We start from the raw sequence: 26,259 nt of genomic DNA on the forward strand, positions 1-26,259 counted from the left end.
CCTGGATCCAGAAGTCATTCACACACAGAGCCTCCATCTTGCCATGATTCAGACTCAGCTTATTAGCCCCCATCAGCCCACTAATGCATCCAGACACTGGGCCAGGGCTTGCACAGCCACTCCTGATTACAGAGAAGTAAAGCTGACTGTCATCAGTGTACTGATGAGACACAGGGGGCCGAGACTCCTAGCTGTCATGATTTGTTTTAAAATAAGCCTCCAGCCCTTTTAAGGAGTGTTATGAAGCAAATCCTGCAGACACTGTTCTAATCAATTCCATTGTGAGAAATGAGCCTTCTCCCACCTTTCAGTGTTTGTAGACAATTAGTGAAGCCAGAGTTAGACTGATGAGTGTTCTAGAGAAAATTAAAGTCATACACTCACCAGGGAAGATCAAAATAGCTTCAATATGAAGATGGAGAAAGGACTTTCTGGCTTATTTTGAAGCCGTTTTGAGATCATCCTGGTGAGTCTATGACTAATTTATCTCTACATTCAGACAATGGAAAAGAAATCTCATTTCATCTTTCTAATTCAGGTCCAATTTAATGAGAAGCTTCCCCCCCCCCCTAAGTATGAAAACATTCTTAAAAACCTTGTGAATATATATAGTTACTAAATTCGTATTAAAGGTGTGGCATTATGAGGGGATCCTCAGCAAAACCTGTCCTGCTTCCTTAGCCTAGTTTGAACGTGCACTTCAGAAGGCAATAAAGGATTTGCCAAGGAATGCAAGTGGTAGAGGACCCAACAACATTCTGGAGAATGTTTGGCAACTTTTGCCCACAAACCCATGACTGTCATAAGGCTTCCTCTTACTGCAATAGTTCCTGTTTATAAAAGTGTAGAATTGCTGTATCAAAATTAACACAGCAGCAGTAAAACAAAGTACATTCTGGAACTGTGCTTGGAATTCTATTAAGTGCTATGGAAATATGGATTTTCTTTAAATTCACATACATCTGGTTACATTATGTATGATATGGGGAACTGCATCCTGTCCATTTTACAGACTGGAAAATGAGACTGGAGAAGAATCCCAAATCACACAGGGTATCTTTGACACCAAAGGCCCAACAAAGATCTTGCAAGTTATAGATAACCACTCTATAAATAGCTCATCCTTCTCCCTCTCAAATGTGAATTTGGAGCTTAAGAAACAATTCTTGATTCTTACCAGCCAATTTCAATTAACTCCAGAAGTATTTTTTCCACACAGGGGACTTTTCATACATCTTAATTGATTAAAAATGTATATTACTCCATACAGACCACAGATGCATTTCTACAGTGCCTTTAAGAGGTTACAGCAGTGGCAGAAGATCCAACAGAAAAGAGGTTACTTTTTTGCGGTTTTGTCCTGCGATAGTCCTGTAATTTTGAAGTGCCTTTCTATATATTCATGCTATTTAAGATCTAGAGTCTGCATTAAAATTAGACACTTGCCCATACCGAGGGCAAACTGATTCTTTCTCAGAGTTTCTCAAAACACTGCAAATCTATTCAAGGTAAATGGGAATCAGATGAATACTACCCAGACTTTTAATGCTTCCACTTAGTGAAAACTAGAAAGAGATACATTGTAGAATGCAGTAGTGGTAAGGAAGCTGTGGTCCTCCAGATGCTGTTGGAGTCCAACTCCCATCAATTCCAGTCAGCATGGTCAGTGATTTGGGATGATGGGAGTTGCAGTCCAGCTATATCTGGAGGTGCACAGGTCCCTTGTTGCAGAAGAAACTTGAGGCTGCAGCTTCAAATAAACAAGACATATCCAGCATGCAAGCAGCTTGTATAATCTGCCTTACAGACAAGTATGGTCCCTGATCCAATCAGAGTGTTGGGAGTTTCATTCAGGAGTAGAAGTGTTGTCCTGTGCCAGATCTTTCCAACAGATATGTTCTTTTAAAGAATGACTCAGTCAGAATCAGACTTTCACAGCCATTTTTATCAGAGAATGGGGAAGTGAAACTAACCCTTGCATCCGGAAGATAGCATATGCTTTAGAATGCTCTTTGAAACAACAGAATAGTGGACAAAGAAAAGTTGAATGCTTTATTTTGCAAGTCTGTATTTGCTTTTATGTCCTAGAATACTGCCCCACCACCATTCTTTCTGTTATCCATTTATATTTCCAGTTTTGCAGTAATTGTGCTTATGCAGCTGGTGTCCTGAACAGAGAAACTGAGAAACAAGACTTTTTTCTTTGGAGATGTAAAATCTGCACACTTTGTGGATGTTTTGAATTACAAATTTAGGAAGACAACAGTACCATTAAAAGACCATGGTGAATTGGGGTGCATCAATCACTTTACCCATCAAATAATATCAGGAGAAGTAACATATTAAAAGTAATAGGCAAGTAGTAGTGAAAGTGCTCAGAACAAGATAAAATAACAAGGATGATGAGGAGCTCCAAATAGTTGCTTCCCCAAAATTGTGTAATTATTTGGGAATTCCTCTCTGGGCACAATCTGTTTATATGGCCTACTCTTTACCGTGAGCATCAAGAAATCGTAAAGAAACTGCTATCTCACAACAGGGAAGAACTGACCATGTCCTGAGGCACTTGGTTATTTGACCTAGCATGAGCAAATAGCCCCTCCATACTCACGGAGATATCTATAATTGGTTTTCATTTTTTTCTATTTTTTAAAAAACCCAGTTTACAATTATTGGTGCATTAATAGGATAATACCTTCATCTGTAGAATTGATATGGCCTTCTACCAGTGCAGTTTGCTTAACGCTTTACAGAGTTTGCTACTATATTGGTAAACATTTCTTTAAATGCTTTATTTAAGCAATTGAAGCCATGTAAAATTCAGCAGATAAACACAGAGGTGTATCAAGGGTCCCTTGCACCCTTGGCAAGGAGCTGTATTGGTGCCCCCCCCATCACTTTACCACAATACCATATTAGAAATTCCTACATTTTACACAACCAAGTACCCGAAGCATCCGGAGTGAGAGTGAGGTGAAGAGGAAGGGTGGAAAAAAATGCATGCCTTTCTGTTGCGGTGTGAGAAAAACGGGAAGCTTCTCCTGCGTTTGAGCTCGCCGCAATAGCAGTGTCGTGTTGCCCTTGATTTTGCAAACCCCTAATTACACCTCTGGGTAAACAGGAATATGACCAAATAGAAAAGAGAAAAAAGATTATAGTTTTTAAAATAAGTTATTTTAATGAAATGGAAGTACTACTGCTAGTTTAGTATTGCAAGAGAATAAAACTGGAAGTGGAATCTAGAATGTGGCTTCTTCACACATTAACACTGAGGGCTGCTTTCCTTGTGACATTTTAATCCTGTGAGAGGTGGATGCACACACCCCTCCAGATACACTATATGATTGGCCACTGTGAGAGGAGGATGCTGGACTAGATGGGCCTTTGGCATCACCTAACAGGGTTTTTCTTATGTAAACACTGCAGGAACAATGTCACATTTCAAAACGCTCCAATTCCTGGATGCTGTGTAGCTGCACCCCAAAATCACTTAATCGAGAGTTCTTCCCCCGTTAAAGATGCTCATAGAACACTAAACCTGTTATGGTTCCACACTGTCCCTTATCTTTTTAAACTAGGTATTACGACTAAGGGCACTTCCAGACTGTCACTGTTTTTGAGTGGAATTCAATCACATACTGGAAAATTCAGGTTGCAGAATTACAGCTGATTTTGAAGTACTGTGCAACAACCTGCTCCCCCACCCCCATAGATTTTTTGCAGTAAGGGAAGTGCCAGGAAGTATGGGATAACACTTGCTTTGATGCAAGGTCATCTAACCTTCCTGCAAAGAAATGAGAATGAATGCTCAATGAACAGGTTGTTTGGTCCTAAGGCACCTGCAACATGATCTTTCAGCTTTCCTGTAATCTGGAACACTTGATTAGATTAGATTTACAGCTTTGCACGTGTATCTACGTTGCTCAGGGCAGGGGGACTTCATCTGCATCTGGGTAGTGATTCAGTGCACTAAAAGTACAACTGAAATGGGTCCAGTTTGTGAAGTTCTCAGCTGTTCAGGTCAATGGGATTCTGCTAACAGAAAAAAGGAAGGAAATATTCCATGTAGAATTGTGTTTTCCATTTGTACACCATTTATATATCTCTTTGAGTCCCCCTCCCACTTTCTACAGAATATGTAATACACACACAGAGGCAAGAGACTTTCATCCCTTCCACACCTGATAATAACTAAACCACAACTGTATACTTATGTAGATAGGAAATGTAATAAAAAAGGGACAAGACATTGAGTGCACTCATAAAGATACAAATGAATGTAGAAAAGGCATGAACAATGATAATTACAAATGTATAAATGCATAAAGCCCTCTTATGGAGGAATATATATAATCTGGAGGGGGGGAAACATATGCCCAATATGAAAAAAATAAAATAAGCTAAACCAAAACTATCAGTTCTATAAACAGAAGCCTGGCCTGCAAGCAGAAATTCTTTCACATGGAGACACAATTGAGAGTGGGAGCCTCTGACACTGTACAGAATTACGAAGTGAAGTTCACAAGCTGGTCAAAAGCCATTTCATAAGGCTTTCACAGACATTTTCCTATGGCAGCGTCCTTCAGAATTAGAGCCGGGAGGGAAAGGCTCGTAGGCTATGCAAGGGAACAACTACACAAACAAGTTCAGATTGACTCTATACTTATTTCTCATTTATGTAAAAAACAAAACCTCATTGATGCAATGGTTTACAATTAGAAGATGGAAAACTATGCTAAGGACTGTGTCAGGGAAGAATGCGAATGTGTGTATATGTTTAGTAATATCCTCAAATTCCAGACTCAGGGCTGGGCTCAGCTAACCAGATCCACCAGTGGAAGACTACACAAGGACTTCTGCTAGCTCAATTTCTTCCCTTCAGTGTCCCATATCCTCCCCCATTGGCTCAGGGATGAGGTGTCAGGAGAACCCCTGGAACCGTAGACAGCAAGAGGATAGGGTAGATTGTTTAATTAGGCAAGCAGAACAGCTTGCACTAACAAAATGACATGCATTGTATTCCTCCTATTATAAATAATGCAAATTAGATACATTTGCAGAAATTTACTTTGTACTATTTATTCTAATATATGATATCTTGGGAAGAGGAAGTAAGGATGTAGGAACTGGGAGGTAGAGGAGAATAAGTAGAGGGACAGAGCTAAAAACACCAGTTAAGGGTTTCATTAGATTCTCTATTATTATAAGGTTGCATTCATTTCCACAAAGACAAAGTTCCACACTTTGCCATGGGATCATAAGGGGCACTAAATTTCTGAAAATGATGGCTGCCAATAAAGAACATTTTATAGCTGACCAGTGATTCAGGGGTGGGGTGGGAGATGACTGAACACATAAATGGGTTCCAAGTCTGTATATGTCAGTAGAGAGTGAAGGAAATTAATTTCCACCTTGAACTAGTTAACACCAAATCCCCCACTGCGCAGAGATAAAGTGGTCCGATTGTACTAGAGCAGACAATAATGCCACCACAGACACGGGAATGGTGATGTGATAAAATCTATAATAGGCTTAGTGTCTAACATAAATGAAATATGTAACACCATACAAGAATTAAGTATGTAATATATAGTTCTGTACTGATGTGTCTATAGGGAATGTCTATATCTAGTGAAGCAGGACTCTCCAAGTCTGGAAATACTGCTGCTCCTCCATTGCCCAAATTCATTCATTTGCTTCTTCCCCCTCCCATGATAGCTGAGTTGAAACAAGAGCAGAAGCAAACAAGGCTGCATATCAGGAAGAAACTCAGCTAAGACACATCTATTTTTATCTGACCTGAAATGAAGCTTATTACGGCAAAGTATTTGAATGGAGGCTGAACACTGAGCGGAGGCTGCAGCTCTCTACACACATCCATCTGGTGGCAGAACAGTCCTGTTTCATCCAGGGAACTGCATCCAATATCTAATTGAGGGTGGCAGGGCGGTGGGGGGGGCAAATACAGAATCAGATCAAGGAAGTGTGCTAGTGCCAAATGCAAGGACTATATCCCGCATCAAAATGCTTGGCATCTATCTTCACATCCAAGGAGTTCGCCATCTGTTCCACAGGAGTTCCCTACTGTGGATTCCTCAAGGATGAAGGGAAAGTGGGCTCCACTGAACAAATGTAGTGCTGCATAAGGGGCGAAGTGTAGTCTCTCAGCAGAGTGTCTCCACAATCTGTTCTTCCCTTCAGTATTGGTCTGAAAAGAATGAAGCATGGAGGAGGGAGGGACTGGCTCCCTCAGTGGGTGGAGTGCAGCTGCCTTCCTCCGACTGTTCTGACAGTTCCCCATATTCACTGTTGTAAAAAGTCTGGCCTCTGAGCTGGGACTGGTACGATGGCCGACACCTACCCCTCAGATCTGATTGATCCACTATAGATTCTGCATTTCGACTGGATCCTTTACTGCTGTTGGGGGTGGGAGAAGAAAGAAAGAGCAAGAGACAGGAAGTCAGTTCTTCTGAGTAAGAGATAGTATTTTAATTGACTGTCCAGGGGGAAAAAAAGCTTCTTAGCATCAGAAAGTTCAGGGCAAGCACAGCTAGCCATTTAGCAGGTTGGTAATTCTACAAGATGTGTGAAGTTACATGATAGATGACTTCTGTGAACCGCCCTCAGACCTCCGGGTATAGGGCAGTATATAAAATGCATGCATGCATGCATGCATAAATAAATAAATGCAGAGAGCATCTTTCCAATAAGTGAAGGTGGTGCACCAGAAATGAGATGCAAGAATGTAGTTTTTTGGTAAACCTTACTGCTGTCAGGAGCTTGATTTCATATAGGAAAACTGGATTCAGCTACTGGCAGATTATCCCTAAACAGACTTACTAGAGAGTAAGCCCCATTGAGCTTATAGGATTGCACTGTAATAGCACTTCTTCAAAGTAGGGAGTTTCATTTAAAAAAACCCAAATAACATGTATCTATGTATACTGATTTTCTTATTGCTTTTAGACCTCCCAGCGATGTACCTCATGCTCCCCACCAAGGATTTAATTGTTCTTATCCGCCATTTCTATGGGAGGATTTGAACGAAGCCAGGAACCATATACGCCAGTTAAGTATCACCAATGGTTTTGAATATCAGCTGAGTTACACTTTGAGCTTTAATAAATCTTGTATTTTCCCTGTGATTCTTCCCTCCTTTGTCAGACTTCAGGAAGTCTGACTTTTCTCAGTAGTGGTTCTATTTCCACAGGTACAGATGCCTTTAGTGCTACTCTTACATCTTTTTAAAAAGGGTAGAGTATTGACATGGGCAGTGACATATCAGAAAAGTGAACCTATTGCAACTCAGCACATATTCATTATAATTATTACAGTGAATATCATGTTTGACCCTATTTTTTTGTTTATTTCAGTCAATGTTCTTATGGTTAATGAAACATAACAGGATGTATACACAGAACAAGTGCAATACTCCTGATAGTATGGCAAGTCAATTGGACTTCCCCTTGTAGCTTAGGTGCTCCCCATCTGGCAGCAGACTAAGTCTCAATTATTTCAATGTGAGAAACAGATTAATTCTCTCCCTGAAATCAATGGAACCTAGCCTAGTTTTGTTCTATATGTTCTAAAAGTAGCCATAAAATAGTGCCTTGATGGTTTGAGTTGTCATGTGATGTCATATCTACTGTCGAATGCGTAACAACTACAGAAACATTTCACACTAGCTGGGGAAAGAATCACATTTTCCCAATGGCATTATATTGCAGTTAGAGCATTGGGAATATGTGACATTTCCACAAGAAAAGTGTTTCCTTGAAAGAACTGTACCTTTGCTGCTTGATTGTCTGGAAAGCTCCTTGATTTCTTGCTGTATTTCATGCCTGTGTAATATGCTTCCTCTCTTTATTTCCTTGCACAGAGTCAACTGACTCCACTCAAAAGCCATTAAGCTCAATCAACCCTTTTTGTTACAAATGCCATCAGGAATGCTGCCGCCAGCAGCAGGTTACAGGAGAATGGATGCGCTTGCATTTCTGTGCTCCCAGCACATTTACAGGAGGCTGCAGTGAGGTTTGCTGCAGAGGACACTGCTGGGTATTGTATGTTACTGAGGGCTGTGAGATATAGCGAGGAGAACTAAATATCCAAGTACCTGAATGCACTTTCTTTTCTGTGTCTATTTTCTATCCTCTCAAACTCCTCAGATGCCAAAACCATCCCACTGTCTGTCTGATTGTCCTGCAAGGGAGCAGAAAAAAATAAAAAGTGTTAGAAGTGCCAGCCTTGTTGAGCAAGCATTCTGAATTTTTTTTCACCAGGAACCTTTCCTCTGATGGATGGAGACTGAAAAGCAAATGTAGGGCAGGGAACAGCTGCAGATGATGAGCAAGAAGAGTGGAGCTTAACTCAGCCTTGTAAATATGCCTGTAAAACTTAGAAGCCTGTACAAATTTTTATAAGCATGTTATAAATTTTTATAAGCATGTTGAATTTTTCAACTTTCAAAAATGAGGGGTGCTAAAAAATTGTAACACAACTTCGGAATTCAAAAGATCTTTTGGTTAAATTAATATGATTAAGTTTTGCTTGGTAAGTACGTAAAATGCGTGTAAAATTGCATAAAAATCATTAAAAATGATTGCCAAGTACTTGTAGTTATATTATATATTAGTATTTATTATTCTTAGTTATTATTAGTTGTTGTTTTGTTCTTGTTATGTTGCATTACCTGACATTTTCAGAAGGTAAAATTTAAATTCTTTGCTTTTCTGAAAGCAGTGTATGTGCTACTTCATCAGAAGTAGACTTACCAAACCAAATGTTGTCCAATCACAAAAATAATAGCAGATTTGAATTAACACACCCGACCACCATTAATACAGCAAATACCTTTATCTGGGATGTAGTTGCCTAAATATAATGAGGATGGGTAGTCCCTATATTCTATTTTTAGAAGAGTTTCCTCAATACACATCTAGCTTTCATGCCAACTGTAAATCATGGTGTTAGCAATTTGTGTGAATATTGACGTGTGGCAGAAAACACAGTTTAACTTGTCTTTAGATTGCAGTAGTGGACAAATTTACATTGAACTGTTTATTTTTCAATTTTTCCTTCTGTCCCGCTACCACTTTGCTCCACTCACCGGATGTGCTTTATACATGGTTTGTGTCATAGGAAATTCTTCAAAAGTCTTTATTCTGGATGGACACCTTATCTGATTCCCACCAGTTAAACAGCCAGGGAAAGACACACAGTTATAATATCTGGGAAAGGACATAAAGTAAAGGGTGAATCAGAAAAGATACAGGTGGAACATACACATTAAATAAGGAAATCTTCACTTTGTGCTCTTCTGGTCAGCAATACTGGGTCAGTAAAGACATAAAATTATGCAGAAAAAAAGTAGCACAGTCTGAATGTGTTATTACCCTTTCTCCTTGCTCCTCAGGAAGTATGTTTAAGGCCTAAGTAGACATTGCACACATATTTCTATAGCTTCAGGAAAGGAAAAGTAGCCTGGGAGAAGCCACTTTTCCCAGTCCTCAAGGATGAAAAGCAGGTTGAGGGCTGGTTTTGAACAGGAATATGGATGGCAGGGAAATTTTAAGAATCCCCCTCCCCCTGCCATTCTTCCACTGCTACACATATATTGCATAGAGTGCCTGGTTTAGCCCTTAGAATAACCTTGGTAAGTACAGCAGTGATTTAAATGTAGCAACATGAAGCAGGATTCACCAGCTGTCACTGGGGATGTTGATGCTTTGGGTGGAAATGACATGTCTCTCTTCCTATGCCACCCCCATAGCTACTGTCACTTTGCATCTCCAAGATGAAGACAAATATTGTGCATCAATGGCCTTCCATTTTTTAGTGCTTGGGGTACCCACCTTTTCCAGTCTAGCAAAAAGTATTTATTGTCCCACATGTATATTATCTGGACATGTATAGAGCAAATCTTGCTGTTTTATTATCAAGCAACAGATAAACTGTATTTTGGGGAGGGCAGGGGTCCAAGTCAAATGCATAACATCCATGAGAAGTAGTTATGGCTGAAAATATTGTTCGTAGCCTTATGATATAAAAATGTTTGATGTGAGATAATACTGCCTTTCTAAAAGGCTTTGTTCTTAGTTTGGCCAGCTCTCAGCTTGACTCTTCCAGGATTCAGCAGGGACTTACCTTGCTGCTATATTGTGACAGTGCATCCTCAAGTCAAATTCCTCTTCATCAGAATTCTGCTGGATGGAGGAAGCTACCTGGGAGAAGCCATCATCTTCAGAACTCTGAGAGTCATTAAGTGGGATATAATCCTTCCCTTCCTAATGGAAATTTAAATAAGTAGTTATGTGCCAGGAAAATTGAAGAATTTGCCAGAAGCAGCAACAATGAGAGTGAATATAGTTCTCCCCCTGCTCCCATTTTCTCCTCCAGGAAAAAAGAGGGTAGCTGCTAACGGCTGTGCAGACACATACTTCTGAGGAATAATGGGTAGATGAATTTCATAAGGAAAGCAAATAGATCAAACTGTTTTATATCAGAAAGTGAAACAATGCTTTCATTTCGCCATCTCCTGACTTGCAAATAAAAGGTAAGGACACCCACTTCTGTCATCCAACCCATTTAACTGTTTTCTGGTGGCATCAACTCCACAGTCCGATTGTACCAAATGTCCTGGGATACAAGACAGGCAAGGGGCACAAGATAAGTGTAATGGTTCTAGGGGTTGCTCGTGCGTAAGTCGTCGCCACACCTGGCTGAGTTACCTGGGTGAACCCTATTCTGTCCGGACAGCCACTCACCTGTGGCTGTCTCAATCGCTGGCAGAATCCGTCAGTGGGCGTTTCTTGAACTTCTTCCAGCAAAGAAGCTCTTTGACGCCTAGTCTCCGCCTACTCTCCCTGCGCGGAAGCCTTCTGCGCAGGGAGGGTGTGGGCAGCGGAGGACCCGTGCTCTCCCCGCTGGTCTCCGGCGAGGAGTCATGGAGCCACCTCGCCGATTCCCCCATCTGCCCCCCTTCTCCACTGGTGCTACGCTGATTTCCTTCCCCAAAAGATGGGCTGCTTCTCTCCCTCCCGGGACGCTCTCCGTAATCCCTCTGGAGCCCTCCCTCTCCCTCTGGCTCCGATGGCAGTTCCCTGACAATAAGTAAGGATATATATTTGTGAAACAATTTCTGGTTTTAAGCTTTCCCCCAAGCACTATTAGAAAGACACTAAGGTAAAAGAGGGCAGCATGTGTGTTGAAAAAACCTCTCTGAATAGAGAGAGAGAAGGAAAGAGATTTGATACTCGTCTTCTAAACTTAATCACATTCAACTGTCAAAGTTGGGCTGCCAGACAAAAAGGCTCCCCATCTCCACTGTATCTAAATGTTTACTCAGCAGCTCACCAAAGAAATAACTCCTTGCACATAGCTGGCTTTTGCAGCTGGTTTCTGAGCTATGATTACAAACAAGAACTTACATGCTGGACATTCTCCTGAAGAAGGTTCCCCAGGATCTCCACCAAGTCCGAGAATGTTGGTCTTTCCTTGGGATCACCATACCAACAGCTTAGCATTATACGGTAACTGCGGAGAAAAACAGAACAAGCCTTTGCATAAAGCTGATCAATCTCTTCATCCTATAACTGTCAATCAGATACAAAGCTAGAATTTGGAAACTGCTGCAAAGGGAAAGCCTCTCCTTAAGGTAAATGCTGGACTTGAGCACCAGAAGTGTTACTACAGAAGCAAATGAAACAGTTTAAATGGCTATATCATGTTGAACCTCCAGCACACTAGCCAAAGCAGAGGAAGAAAATATGCTTCAGACCTTGGGAACCTCTATGGATCTATATTTTGTTGACCACAGTATTATTATTATTTTTTTGCTGCTGGCCATGTTTTCAAGTGCTCTGACTCACATTTCTGCAGTGGCATATTCTGGAGCTCTCATCCTGGTGCCATCTTTCAGTCTCTGGCAAAATTCTTCATTGATCTGGACTCCAGGGTATGGGGAGGCACCTGAAGAAGATAATCCACAGATTGTCAGGCAGGGGCATGAAGGAAAGATGAAAGGGAAGAAGGCACTCTTGCATCTGCAAAAATGCCCCATCTGTTCTTTTACACTGTGAGAGAACTCAGAGATATCCCTGTTGTGTGAGTGCTCCTCTGTCTCACCTGTTATTTTAGACTCACTTTAAGGAATCTGAAGTAGCCTACTTAGACAGGGCCAAAGCTACAAGTACTGGAATAAAAATGTTGCTCAAGAACTAGTCAATATTAGTTTAGGCCTTTATCTATGCACAAAAAGGAAAGGCTAACTTTCTGTAAAGAAATTCTATAGAATTGAAACCTAGTTGATAAATTTGAGACAGGAGGTTTCTGGGATATGCATTCAGGGGTGCTAAGATCCAAAAGTAGGCTTTGTAATGCACGAAGCAGGTGTGCTGCAGGTCACATGTAGCAAAGTGTTGCATCTACCTGCTCAATGGGACTTCCTCTCTCTACCTCCCCCCAAGCTCCCTCCCAATTTACTCTGGATGGTTAGAGGAACCCCCCAGAACAGAGCTGGGGAGGTTGGCGTTCATGTGGAGAGAAAGAGTCCTATTCCTTAGGTGGAAGTCCTTGCACAAGCATGACAACGCAAAATAATTAGCAGGATAGATGTAACTGGAGTGGTAAGGTAGGAAAAATAAGGAGATTTAGGGGGCCCTTCCAGCAACCTACCTTCAAAGTCACATGCATCTAAAAGTATGGGTGGCCCAGGGGAGAGTTCAACTATTCATCAGTGCTCACCTAGTGAGAAGATCTCCCATAGGAGGACTCCAAATGACCAGACATCACTCTGGGTGGTGTAGACTTTGTCAAAGATGCTTTCTGGAGCCATCCACTTTAGTGGGAGACGAGCCTATGGAAGAGAAATAAATGTGAATGGCTATTACAGCTCAGAAAAAGGTTAATAGCAACTAAATAAGAAAACCCACAGAAAAATCTCTGAACATCCTATAGTGGCTCATGCAGACAGGCACCAAATCAAGTGAATATCTATTTAGGTGCAGATTAGGAAGCTGTAGCCTGATATTATCTACCTAGATCAGAGGTGGTTATTCTGTGGCCATCCAGATGTTGCTGGCCATCAGCCCCAGGCCAATAGTCAGGAATCATGGGAGTTGCAATCCTTAGATGCTTGGGCTTCATTCACTCACTAACTCAATGAGGTTATGAATACTTCCACAACAGATAGAAAGCTGATGTTTTGCACACATGTTTCAAAATACTGTATACAAAGTGTAGCAATAAATAATTGTGAGCAAAAGCAGTTATAGGGACCTAGGCTTTAATTCAGTTGAGGATGCACAGCTAAGCAGAAAACATATGAACATCTTTCAGGTGAGGGAAGCATGATGTTTATTGCAGATGACAGGTGAAATCAAGTAGCCCTACACTACAGATGGCAAGGCTAAGTGCTACCCTCTATACTGTCTTTCTCTTACACGGAACAAAATGCATATTTTGTGCCAAGGAAGTGCATTAGACAAAGCCTCTTAACCATTTTATTTCTCTACTCCATTCCTCTTCGTATCAACTATAAGAACAGACGATAAACATCCTCTCTGTATTTCAGTAAGAACTGGTCATAAGCAAACATATACTGAAGGCACTGACTGACTATAAACTTTTAAACCCAATTCCAGTTCCCCATATCCATGACCCACAACTCACGCTGCCCTTCCTGACATAGTCAGGATCCTTATAGATGTCCCGAGCCAGACCAAAGTCACAGATCTTCACCACATTGTTTTCTGATAGCAAGATGTTGCGCGCTGCCAAGTCTCTATGGATGCACTAAAGGAAAAGGAAAAAAAGGGGAGACATCATCAGGAATATAGATTCCAGTGTGGAAATGACAGATGGGGTATCAGAAACTATGAACAAGTACAGAAGTCTCAGTTAGACCTTTTCTCTCAAAGTAAGTCAAGAGCAGATCATTGATCCTATGAAGATATTCTAGTAATCCCTGTGTTCAGGACAAGTAATAGCTCCTTTGGGAAGTGCTCACAAGTCACCCAGTGTGAGCAGGCCGGGCTTGAAAGCAACAGCCCTCTACTGGAATACAATCACACAATGGCAGCGTGGATCAATTTTCCAGCCAGCCATGCCCTTATCCAGCATACTCCATTCCACCCCCCCTTCATTTTTTGTTCCTCTTCCCCAACAATCTGTCTGCATCCTGTTGTCTCCACTGACCATGCTCAGTCTTTATTGGACTGTTTTGGGATCCACCCCCTCCCTTTATGGATTTTTTAAAATGATTTTTTTGTACTTCTGCAAGCCTTGTGATTGTCCAAGCATGCCACTACCTCCCCCTTGTTTGTGGATGGTGCAGTTTTTACTACACACTCAGAGAACAAGATCACAATTAGCATACAGGGTAAAGGTAAAGGTAAAGGGCCACTGACCATTAGGTCCAGTCGTGATTGACTCTGGGGTTGCGGCGCTCATCTCGCTTTATTGGCCGAGAGAGCCGGCGTACAGCTTCCGGGTCATGTGGCCAGCATGACTAAGCTGCTTCTGGCGAACCAGAACAGTGCACGGAAATGCCGTTTACCTTCCTGCCGGAGTGGTACCTATTTATCTACTTGCACTTTGACGTGCTTTTGAACTGCTAGGTTGGCAGGAGCAGGGACAGAGCAACGGGAGCTCACCCCGCCTCAGGGATTCGAACCGCCGAGCTTCTGATCGGCAAGTCCTAGGCCCTGTGGTTTAACCCACAGCGCCACCCACATCCCTTAGCATACAGGGTACTGTCTTTCAAATTGGATGTACTAAATATCATCCACCATGGCTTAAAAAAACATGGTTAGACTGCTCCTTCTTGAATGTGTATAAAGTGTGTACATGGCCATCAGCACACCTTGTGGCAGCACAAATTATGTGGTTTGTCAAGTGGTACCGTCTTTTACTTGTCCTGAATCTACTGTCAGTCCACTTCACTGGATGACTCAAAGTTCTAGTACAAGAGAAGGAGAAATGGTTCTCTCTGCCCGTTTTCTTCACACCACACATTGTTTTATAAATCTCTTATTATATCCCCTCTGTTAAGATAGCAGACCAAAAAAAAAAAAAAGGCGGGGCGGGGGAAGGGAGTCAGGATAAGTATGTGGAGTGCTTACCTTTCTGGAAGCTAAAAACTCCATACCACGTGCCACCTGGAAACTGTAGCAGATCAGATCTTCCATTGTCAGAGGGCTCTGCCACAAATCATCCACTGTACAAATGTGCAAGAAAGGAAGTTATATTCAGAAGGTTTGTGGCAGTGAAAAAGACAACTATCTCCAGGTCAGTCAGCTTTTGCCTAGACTAAAGTGATTTTCTTTTAGAGTGTCCTAGAGAAATCTTGTATGAGAATTAAGTACAAGCTCAACAGAACTTAAGCCTTTGTAGCTGTATGCCTGATATTAAAAATGATTATCATTAACCATTTGTGTTGCTGAAAGCACAGCCTGACTTTATACAATTGATGAGGACTCTGCACTAGGGACATTGTCTCTGCATAAATGGAAAGGTGGTACTGAAACCTACAGAGCTATTAATTATGAGAGACACTTCAAGCAGATGTGAGGCCTATAGCTGAGAATAAAGACAGGGCTTAGTATCTTCCTGATGAAGAAAACTGTATTTCAGTGCCAGACAGATAGGGAAACTGCCTGCCTCCAGGAAAATCATTTTACAGTACTTGGCTGAGGTACTGCCTGATTAAGACATTGCAGATTGCTGACCTTTGTAGATTTATAAACTTGCCATTTGACCAGGGGCTAATCATCTTTAGGTAGTTCTGTAGCTTATTGTGGAAAGTTATATATATTCATGGGGTAAGAACACTGGTTTACTGTACTAGGAAAGCCTAGGAATCATTCTCTTTAGAAGGGATTCCTTTGCTCCTACAAAAGCTTTGGGAGACTAACAGAGAAACAGGAAAGGTCTGAGAATTGGATCTATATTTACTAATCAACATTATGCATTTTGTATGACTGTGTTTGAATTTGTTACTGTCCTCATGCAGTACTTAGAACAATTATTATTTATGTTTGTGCAGTTGTAAAGCTGTATAAAGCTCTTTAATTTTTACAAATATTGTTGGTATTCAATGTTTTTAATGCCCTCAAAATTTCTATACAAGGCACACATTTAAGTTGCACATGATATATGGTCATCTGATTGCCTGGTGAAGGGCCTCCAAGGGAAGGTCCAGGACCCTCCATAACTTTGTTCCATACTCTCTAACCTAGATTTTTATGGTCAAGGAACAGAGTGGAATCTTACCCTTTGCACCTCTCAATAAACTCAGTGTAGGCTGTACTCCTTTGCACTTGTTACACAGACTAGGGTCGCTAAGGACCAATGTCCCCACCTTCCTCTTCAGTGCATTCTTTTTGGTTCCTCAAGTTCTTCCCACCTTGCATGTGAACTGTGATGAATACCCATAAAGTCTGGCTCCCTCCCTTTCCATCTGCTTCCAGGTCTCTAAAAGGGAACATTACCTACCCTGCCACTGGCCCAACCGTCACATGTGCTTAAAGAAATCCTGCACACTTTCTTTGAAGTTTCCTAAATGTCAATTCCTTGCTCCCCTCCGCCCATGAAGATTCAGTGAGTTCTTTACCTTCTTGTATGAGGGGTGGTGGCGGTGCTGCCTGGCTCTTGTTCATCAGAAGTCTATTAAGAATTGCACTGTCAGTGGTACCAGACCGACTCCTTCTGTCTGCTCTGACAGCTTCCACGATAGAACGAACTTGGACGCGTAGTCGGGGAGATTTTTCCTAGGAAGCACACCCCATCACAAGGATTACCATGAGGCAGACTGTGGGCTTATCCACACCTCCCCTTGTCCCGCTGCTTTCCCCCAGGGAAAACCTCTCTTTAGTGCTCAATCTGAGCAAACAGTGATTTGGGTTTCCCCCAGATTGCTATTTGTTCTGATCTATCACTAAACACTGGGTTTTCCTTTGGAAAGGAGCAGGACCAGGGGAAAACTGCTTGAATCCATACTTTTTAGGCATGGCACAAGTGGAAGTGTGGGAAAGCCTTCATGCTCATGCTGCAGTGATTCAATCTCAGCTCAGGTTAAGCAGCCCAGAAGCTCTAACCTCCACTTAGGAGCAACTGACTAGAAGCAGAGAAGCAGACCCAGCTGTCAGAAGGCTCATTTGTTACTGAGGTGTAAAGTATTATGGTGAGCATCAGGAGAGCCCTGAACAAATGTCCATCTATTCCAGCAGCCTACCAGATGCCCCTGGGAAGACTGCAAAAACAGGGCATGTGGGCAGCAGCCCTCTACCACTGTTGTTCTCCTGCAACTGACATTTGGAGGTATGCTGCCTATGGGCCTCCTGGCAGGGGAAAGTGTGAAGCAGAAAGAGCAGAGCAGGTGAAGAAGGATGCTGGATCCTGGTTTGTCCTGTCGCTCTTAACACCACAACCCCCTTCATCTCCTTTCTCCAGCGCAGGCCCCTAGACTGAATGTGGGCCTAGCGAGGAAAAACGTGATTGGGGGACACAGTAAAGGAGGCAAAACCTGTGGACAAGGGCAGGGGAAGCAGCAGCAGTTTTCCAGCTCCTCCTCCTCTACTTTAGATTGTTTCTGACACTTTACAGTTGTACATCAGAATTATGTCCAAACATCACATCTAGCTGGCACCTCAGCCTTTTTATTTACCGTATTTTTCCCTCTATAACACGCAGATTTTTTCTCCTAAAAAGGAAGGGGAAATGTCTGTGCGTGTTATTGAGTGAATGTGTGGTCCCTGGAGCCAAATGGCGCGAGGGGAGGCAAAAAAAAATCAGGCAAAAATCAAATCGCGCATCTCGGAAAAGGGAAACCTGAAAAGAGGAAGCGGCTGCTTTCCTGCATTCTGCCTCAGGGTCTTACTGCCCACCCACCTCTGTTTCCTTGCTGTGTTTGCTCAAACGGAACAAAGAGCAGGGAAAGCCCCTCCCCTCCAGGCAAGCAGAGGGGAAAGCAGAGTGTCGTCTCTGTGCTCCGTGCTGCTGAAAACATGCAGGAGGGAGAGAGAGAGCGAGCGAGCGTGCGAGCGGGCTGGCTTGGGTGGGTAGGTGAGGGAAAACTTTTGCCTTCCTTTCCTCCCTCCCGTTATACCCCTCTCCTGCATTCTTAGCCAGCTGCTTCTCTGCACACCCCTCTCCTGCTCCTTGTCCCTTCTGTGTTTTTCCTTCCCTCCCCACTTAAAATGTGGTTAAAAAGCATGGATCCACATGGATCCTCAGGATCTTTGCATTGGGTCAGCCCAAATTCACCATCAGAGCACATAGCATGTCCATGGCTACAGCCTGCCCCCCAAAATCACGCACCCACTGTTGCCTGGGGCTGCAATGGTGCAAAAACGTGGTTACAAAGCATGGATCTACATGGATCCTCAGGATCTTTGCATTGGGTCAGCCCAAATTCACCATCAGATCACATAGCATGTCCATGGCTACAGCCTGCCCCCCAAAAATCACGCACCCACTGTTGCCTGGGGCTGCAATGGTGCAAAAACGTGGTTACAAAGCATGGATCCACATGGATCCTCAGGATCTTTGCATTGGGTCAGCCCAAATTCACCATCAGAGCACATAGCATGTCCATGGCTACAGCCTGCCCCCCCAAAATCACGCACCCACTGTTGCCTGGGGCTGCAATGGTGCAAAAACGTGGTTACAAAACATGGATCCACATGGATCCTCAGGATCTTTGCATTGGGTCAGCCCAAATTCACCATCAGAGCACATAGCATGTCCATGGCTACAGCCTGCCCCCCCAAAATCACGCACCCACTGTTGCCTGGGGCTGCAATGGTGCAAAAACGTGGTTACAAAGCATGGATCCACATGGATCCTCAGGATCTTTGCATTGGGTCAGCCCAAATTCACCATCAGAGCACATAGCATGTCCATGGCTACAGCCTGCCCCCCCAAAATCACGCACCCACTGTTGCCTGGGGCTGCAATGGTGCAAAAACGTGGTTACAAAACATGGATCCACATGGATCCTCAGGATCTTTGCATTGGGTCAGCCCAAATTCACCATCAGAGCACATAGCATGTCCATGGCTACAGCCTGCCCCCCCAAAATCATGCACCCACTGTTGCCTGGGGCTGCAATGGTGCAAAAATGTGGTTACAAAGCATGGATCCACAGGGATTCTCAGGATTTTTGCATTGGGTCACCCCAAATTCACCATCAGATCACATGTCTGTGGCCACAGCATGAAGCACAAAAATGATACATCCACTGTTTCATTCAGAATGTTTTTTCCCTTGTTTTCCTCCTCTAAAAACGATGTGCGTGTTATGGTCAGTTGTGTGTTATAGAGCGAAAAATACGGTACACACCAAGCCATAGTGTTTAGAGGGACTGAAACATGCTTAAGCAAGTGATTTTTCTTCAATGATATGATGATGATGATGATGATGATGTTCAGCCTATCCTATGAAAACAGAGTTAGAATTATTGCCAAGATAATGTCAGTCACATACCCTATAAGGACTGAATCCTTCCCGTTTGGTCCGCAGATAATTGGAGAGGTTTCCATATTTACAGAATTCAACAATAACCATGAGGGGACCTGCAGTAGAGAAGTCAAGAAGAAAGTGTGTTTCTTTCAGGCAGGCTTAAGCGTGAGAAATTTGTATTGCCTTGTCTTTCACACCATACTACCCACATGTGCAAGGCATTCTTCTAGCTGCGTTCCTCTCTAGACAAGCTTCTGAAGGCCACAGGGAGTGGTGGGCAGGGCCAGGAGCAAAAGTGGGTGGCGCAACGAATGCTAATTTATTGAAACACGCCCCATCAGGGTGAGCAAGAAGCATGGTCAGAATTCAAATATACATTATAGCCTGGTAAAAGCATTCAAGGAGGAAGCAGAGCAGGGGCAATGTGGCATCAGGAGTGTCTCAAGGGACAGACAGAGAGGCCTGGAGGGCCATATTTGACCTCTGTGCCTGAGGTTCCCTATCCTGCTGTACAGGGACAATGTGGACTGGCTCTCGTACCATTTTTCTTTTACATGCAAGGTGATCAAGACAGTGGCAGCAGTTGTGGCCTGGTGCGGAACTAGGGAGACCAAGGGTGGGAGGTCATCACCCCACACATCTAGCTGATGTCAGTGAGGCATAAAAGTCGGCTGCATTACTATCCAGCAGCACAGTCCGGAATCGATATCCCACCTACCCTCTCTGTATTTTGTGGCTTTGCCCAATGGGAAAAGGGCAGCGCATGTACAGGACCCTGCTGTTGAATTTCTCAGTCGTTGTATTCATGAGCAGGAAGGAATTTGCCTGCAGATGTATTGGGCCAGTTTGGGGTTTTTTGCCTTCCTCATAGCAATTGTCACTTTTGTGGAAAAAGGCATTGGGTTGGCTCCTTAGACAAAAGCTTGGGCTGGGTAGGTGTTCCACCCTCCAAATATCAGGCTAAACTCAAGGTAATCTGGTAAAGGGGGTAGGGTTCTATCCAAAAACCTGGACCACAGAACATCCTGAATGGCATCCTGAATGGCATCTTGGTGGGATTTCCTTGTTAGATTTGCATCAGTGGAGGCTATCCTCTAACCTTGTACGACTCTTTGGCGATATCAGTCAGCAATTGGGTTAGCTGATTCAGGATCCATGCCCAATGCCTGTGGCAATAGAGTTGTGGCGATTTCTATCCCAAGCTGGTGCCATGTCTTTCTAACCGCATTCACACTGTTAATCCCCTCCTCCCCGGCTTTGGCTGCAATATTTACCGTTAGGTTTGGTGCAGGCACCCAGCAGGTTAACCACATTCAGATGGTTTCCAATATGGATGAGGATCTTCAGCTCTGACATAAGTGCTTTGTGTTCACTTGCAGTAGCTCCCTCTGAAAACAATGTTACAATTATCCCTTAATTGCCACTTCTAGCATCCAGATAGCTCATATCTATGTTTGTCACCCCAAACCATTCCTGAGACAGACAGATAGATAGATAGATAGATAGATAGATGATAGATAGATAGCTATAGCTTGCTTTAAGAAATTGTTTGCAAATGTTACATTGCAAAGCTTGATATGATTCATCCAAAACAAAATATTAATTTCTTCATTCAGCATCCCATCTTCTAAGAGAGAGGAGAGGAAAGCGTAGTCTTTGCAACTACATAGCATGGACAACTTCTCTTGACAGTAAGTTATTATTTGTATGTTGACACCAGTGCAGCAAAGGCTTTGTTATTCAAACATCTGCCGCTTTCAGCTCAGTACACTGGGAGTAAATGTACTCACACTAAACTCAATGGGACTTGCTTCTAAGAAAACATGTATAGGCTTGAACTTTAAGAATGCCATACAATGCAGCCACCATCATACATTCACTGGGCCTGCACGGCAGTGCCAGTACATTAAAATGCGTCATGCTCTGCTATTATAAGAAAGCTTAAGAAAAATAATTATAAATATGGGGTGGAATTCAGTGTAGTGCTAAGTTCTACTCATGCAGCCAGACTTCCCACCCCCATGTCCCCTAAGCCAAGTGTGCATGTCCACAAGCCCTGGAGATGGAACAGGAACATTGGGTGGCCTTTGCAGAAATCCCTACCTGAATTGCTCTTGGCCATTTGAAATTATGACTACAAACATTTATGGAAAGCTCTAATTTCAAGGGGTTTGGATTCTTTTTGGTTCTGATTGTAACAGATGGAACCACAGCTTAATGCCTGACTGCAGCACCGTGGTTAATTCTGACAAACAGCGCAAGGTATACCCAGAGGTTTCCCTGAACAGCTGCTATATGAAGGTTCCTACCTGGAGAATCTGAGCAACGCTATTCTTGTCTACTGAGATAACTATTCTATTGTTGTTCCATTAGAGTATGTCACTTACATCTGTTTCCTCCTTGTTATCATCTGCATTATCTCAGCTGATCTTTTTCTCTCCTGTAATCAATCTTTGGGCACTGTAACATTTTTTTCTGAGACTCATTGGCCCACTGGGAGAACAGAGATGACAGTTTACCTAGTGGTAACTTACCATGGTATTGAGTACCCATCTGATAATTCAATAACAAAATGGTTTTTACCAATATAAACAGCTGGCTCACCAACTGGTTCCATGGGTCCCAAGTTATCACTTGGGTCATCTATATTAACGGGTTATGGAGAATCCTCTCTGCCCTTATTTTATTGGATCTGATGTTGATCTGACTTTTAGAGCCTCTGTAGGTCAGCTCTGTTTGAAGAAGGCCACCTTCCCCTTACTCCCTGCCCTGGGACACTGTTTAGCAGTTACTGACTGACAAACAGTCAAAGGCAAAGAAACTGAAGATTCAGTAAAGGCTATAGCTAATTACTTCTACGGAGGAAGATCAGTTTAGTGGATCCTGTTGGCAGAAGAACATATTGGGGTTAGGGTCGGGAGATGATGAGGAATTTGCTTAAATCATGGAGAAATGGACTTCCAGAAAGAAAAAAATTAACCAAGTGAGTGTTTTTAGACAGACAAGTAATACTTAGATGTCATTTATTACGCCTACCTTTGAGCATTTTTACTGCCACTGTCTCACAGCTGTTAGTCTTATTAATTCCAAATGCAGAGGCTTCCATCACTTTCCCAAAGGCTCCATGGCCCAGGACTTTACCTGAAAAAAGAAAGTTTTTGGGGGGAGAAGAGAGACAGCGTTTAAAAAAAAATGGCCAGGGTGCAGTTAGATGAACTCATTTCATGTAATGACTGTAACAGTCACTGAATGGGATCAAAACAAAACAGGAAACTGGGACAAAAAAGAAGAAAAGGTGTGAAAAAAGGAAGAGGAAAGAATGGCATTTTCACCATCTCCAGGTGGCTGTATTTTTAGAGAGAGGGGAGGAAGTGAGACAGACGCAGAGTCAACAAAGCAGAGGAAGGAAACAGATAGCTGAAAATGAGGTATCATTTTTTGTTGCTGTTGACCAGAGCGCATGGGAAAGGTGAGGCTATACTGCATAGGTATGAGAACTTCATAATCGTTCCATCAATGCCTGCATTTCTGGCAGCCCTACAGAGGCTGGGTGAATGGGCTGTTCTAGAATGTGCTGCATTCTGAGACTGAATAGACAATGGCTTCTGTAGTTATTTTGTGGTGCAAACCAACTTTCATAAATGGCAATTGGATTTGCAATGGCAAGCTGGAAAGGAGAAAAAAAAAAGAACTAAACATATTCTTCACTTAGCAGCAAACAACATGCTGAACCTTACTGAGTCGAAGTCGTTCCCGAGGGAATTCCCATTTGCTGGAATCGTAGGGAAGGTATTCACATTGCTCATCCAAGGGAACTTCACCTGGGTCCATGATAATAGAAAGGTAGCCCGTCTTGATATCTGCATGAGCAGGCTGCGGGGAGGGAGAGATAAATCTGGTAAATCTGTTGTTTTGCAACGGGCCCCTATTACTGTGCAATTTTCCCTATGCCTTGAACCTATACATTGGGCTTTGCTTGACAAAGCAAAAGGGGGAAGTAGATGGTCTGACATTTCAACATCCATGACTCAGTCCCTCCATCCCAACTGAAAGAAAACTGTTACTATTAGCTCAGGATATATTGCAATTTTATCCAATTCCCTCTAAATCATTTCCTTCACAAGAAATTGTACACAACAAGGGTTCATCCTTCAGCTAAACTAACCAGACTGTTGAAACAAAGGAAACTAGCTCTACAATTCTATGATTCTATGGGTCTGCAGTTATTTAAAAAAGGAGAGCCCTAATTTATTGTTTACATTTATATACCGCCTTTCTGCCAAGGCATCCAAGATGGCTTATCCTTGGTTATCCTTCCATGGCAATGCAATCTGTATTCAGCGGTGGTTGCCAAGGCATTTTCTCATTCTGCTGGAAACCAGATACTTCTCTACCTTAGGTGAGTGGGGCAAACTGCAAACATAAGGCAGTGGGAATGTAGAGGAGGGAGACAAAACCATCCTAGGGCAGGGACGGGGAACCTTTTTCATCCCGAGGGCCACATTCCCTTCTGGGCCACATTTCAAGGGCCACATGCTAGTAGTAGGTGGAGGTGGATTTTGACCTTTGTGTAATAGGCTAGTTTCTACATAAACTTGTACAGCTCTTTCTCTTGTCTATTAAGGCTAGCAAAAGGCACTATCAGAGTTCATGGACACTTTCCAGCCAAGCAAAACCACTTGAAGCATGAAGACTGGCCAGTGAGGAGGTGTGGTCTGTGGAGAGGGCAAGATAGAGAGTCATTGAAGGCCACATTTGGGCCCCAGGCCTGAGGTTCTATGGGTTCTATGGGATCATCTCTTGCTCGTGATTCTGTTTGCTGTTCACCAAATCAGGCTCTGTTGGAAGGATCACAGGAGACTTACTCGCTTGATGTTACAGAAGATGAGGATTAAGAGAATCCAAAAGAAGATGGCAATGACACCTGTCCCAATTAAGATCACAATCTCCACATTGGTCCTGTCATCTGAGCCTACAGGTCAGAAAGAACCACATAAGAATTAGCAAGAGAATAAAGTTTAAAGCAGGCACATGACAAAACCAAGGGCATTTTCAAGACAGCAGAGGAAACATTGTTGAGAATATTCTAGATTTCCTTCCAGTTGGGATAAATATAGGAGAATATGATTTCTTTTTAATAGTTTGGGTAAAGGAAGATGAATCTTGTACTGTTGCCTCGGCATGGTCTTTATTCTGATGGGATCCCTCTTTCTTTCTTTTGCTTTCTTTCCAAATAACATTTCCCTCTACAGGCTTACGGGGTTGAAGTTAGTAATAGTACCTTCTACAGAGACACTGGCGGAGGAATTCACACAACCCTTGGCATTGCAGACACTGCACAGGTAAAGGCCAGCATCCTCTTCTCTCACCCTCTGGATACTCAGCCTCTGATTGGAATCTGCCAGGTCAATTCCTGAAACAGGCAGAAGGGGAAGGGCTTTCAGGTGTGAACTAGTGGTGTCTAGGGAGGGCTGGGATCCTCAGGCCTTTGGCCTAGTTCAAAGCGGAAGCCTGGACTAAAATTAGAGTATGGAAATCAAACTGGGACCAGTCCTTTTCACCACTGCTCGCCACATGCTGTTGTAATCAGCACTTGGTCACTTTCATATGCCTCATCCCCCAGCAATGAAGTAATATTTGTGAAAGAGTAGCCCCCAGATGCAGTACGTAGTTTTCACAAAATGTAGTGTGCCAGTACGGAGATATAAACAAATCACAGGTTGTGGCTTCACAATTCACAGTTCTGCAACTCTTTAATTTTTGCAGCTCTTACAATTCCCAATTTTCTTTTGGAATTTATTTTAGCCCACCTCATTATGGATAAAAGTCAGAAACTAGTTAGATAGATCCTGAAGGCTATACAGATAGAAAAAGCTTGTGGAGGTTTTCAGTGGTCAAAGAGTATAACATGACACACATTAATGGTAAAGTAAAAAACCATAGAACAAATTGTTTTCTCCATGATCTTTATGACATAAATCTTCTCTAAGAAAGATTTTAAAATTGATTGGTTTGCCACTGCAGGTCAGTAGAGTGAAACTGGGGTCCAAATGCACCATTTACTTGGGTGAATGGGAACTGCCCATGTAGTCAAATATTTTCCTGTAGCTTTTAAGCACACAACTGATGAGGTAAGCGGTTTAATCTTATCCTACCCCATAGTTATCAGAATTTCAGTAGCAAAAACAGAAGTGACTGCTCAAGCATTGCCTGTGGTTCCTTTACATGCATGCAAGTAGTTCCTTGGAATTGCTGCCCATATTTCCCAAGGGATGGGCTGAAGGTACATGAGGCCACATGACGCTGAAGCTAAGCAGGTCTGGGTATGGTCAGTACCTGGATGGGTGACCACAAGGATTCCATATGTATGCTGCCTGGGGTTCCACAATGGAAGAAAGGTAGGATATAAATGTAATTCATATAAATGTAACTGAATTGAAATGTAACTGAACTGAATGCACCAACACACCGTTGCCTGGGCATACAACCCAGCCTGAATTTGAATTTGAATATCCCAACCCAGAGCCTTGCAAGGCTCCACTAGGAAGCAGGAAAATTCTTGCGCCACTCATTCCCTCCCCCACAGATATCTTCAACCAGCCATACCTGAGACCTCTTCCACAAGCTTCTCATCCTTATACCAGCTGATGTTTGGAATGTGTGTGCCATCCACTTTACAGCGCATCTCTATGGAATCACTCACATTCACCAAAATGTTTGACAGGTTCTGCTTCAACCTGGGGACCTCTAGAGCTAAAAGAGGGACGTTATGGTAAATGAAGGTGATCAACCACAAAAAAA

General features: G+C 42.8%; 1 protein-coding gene and 2 long non-coding RNA genes across 7 annotated transcripts in view; 2 read left to right on the plus strand and 1 right to left on the minus strand.

Annotated features, from left to right (window-relative positions):
- Nucleotides 1-4,207: 4,207 nt before the first annotated feature.
- FLT4 (fms related receptor tyrosine kinase 4) overlaps nucleotides 4,208-26,259 on the minus strand; it is an 88,329-nt gene continuing 66,277 nt past the window's right edge. For 4 of the 5 annotated variants that reach the window (XM_081851364.1, XM_081851366.1, XM_081851362.1 and 1 more), the window contains exons 14-30: nucleotides 26,065-26,211; nucleotides 24,740-24,871; nucleotides 24,324-24,430; nucleotides 23,196-23,331; nucleotides 22,495-22,599; nucleotides 20,733-20,846; nucleotides 19,483-19,571; nucleotides 16,610-16,766; nucleotides 15,120-15,214; nucleotides 13,669-13,791; nucleotides 12,742-12,853; nucleotides 11,868-11,967; nucleotides 11,427-11,532; nucleotides 10,144-10,283; nucleotides 9,107-9,227; nucleotides 8,114-8,199; nucleotides 4,208-6,417 (exon numbers count right to left, since the gene is read on the minus strand). In XM_081851364.1, coding sequence (XP_081707490.1) covers nucleotides 6,198-6,417; nucleotides 8,114-8,199; nucleotides 9,107-9,227; nucleotides 10,144-10,283; nucleotides 11,427-11,532; nucleotides 11,868-11,967; nucleotides 12,742-12,853; nucleotides 13,669-13,791; nucleotides 15,120-15,214; nucleotides 16,610-16,766; nucleotides 19,483-19,571; nucleotides 20,733-20,846; nucleotides 22,495-22,599; nucleotides 23,196-23,331; nucleotides 24,324-24,430; nucleotides 24,740-24,871; nucleotides 26,065-26,211 — 2,090 coding nt within the window. In that variant the 3' untranslated portion in view covers nucleotides 4,208-6,197. The remainder of the gene's footprint in view (nucleotides 6,418-8,113; nucleotides 8,200-9,106; nucleotides 9,228-10,143; nucleotides 10,284-11,426; nucleotides 11,533-11,867; nucleotides 11,968-12,741; nucleotides 12,854-13,668; nucleotides 13,792-15,119; nucleotides 15,215-16,609; nucleotides 16,767-19,482; nucleotides 19,572-20,732; nucleotides 20,847-22,494; nucleotides 22,600-23,195; nucleotides 23,332-24,323; nucleotides 24,431-24,739; nucleotides 24,872-26,064; nucleotides 26,212-26,259) is intronic. The other variant, XM_081851363.1, reaches the window with a different exon arrangement.
- On the plus strand, nucleotides 10,290-21,721 carry LOC309336067. The gene is made up of 3 exons (XR_014153882.1): nucleotides 10,290-10,552; nucleotides 21,075-21,149; nucleotides 21,660-21,721. It is a non-coding gene; the product is annotated as an uncharacterized lncRNA (long non-coding RNA).
- On the plus strand, nucleotides 24,719-26,129 carry LOC309336072. Its single transcript, XR_014153888.1, has 3 exons — nucleotides 24,719-24,800; nucleotides 25,695-25,856; nucleotides 26,045-26,129. It is a non-coding gene; the product is annotated as an uncharacterized lncRNA (long non-coding RNA).

The sequence above is a fragment of the Podarcis erhardii genome (assembly GCF_964252035.2).
Source record: "Podarcis erhardii genome assembly, chromosome: 2".
In the NCBI taxonomy this organism is placed as follows: Eukaryota; Metazoa; Chordata; class Lepidosauria; order Squamata; family Lacertidae; genus Podarcis; species Podarcis erhardii.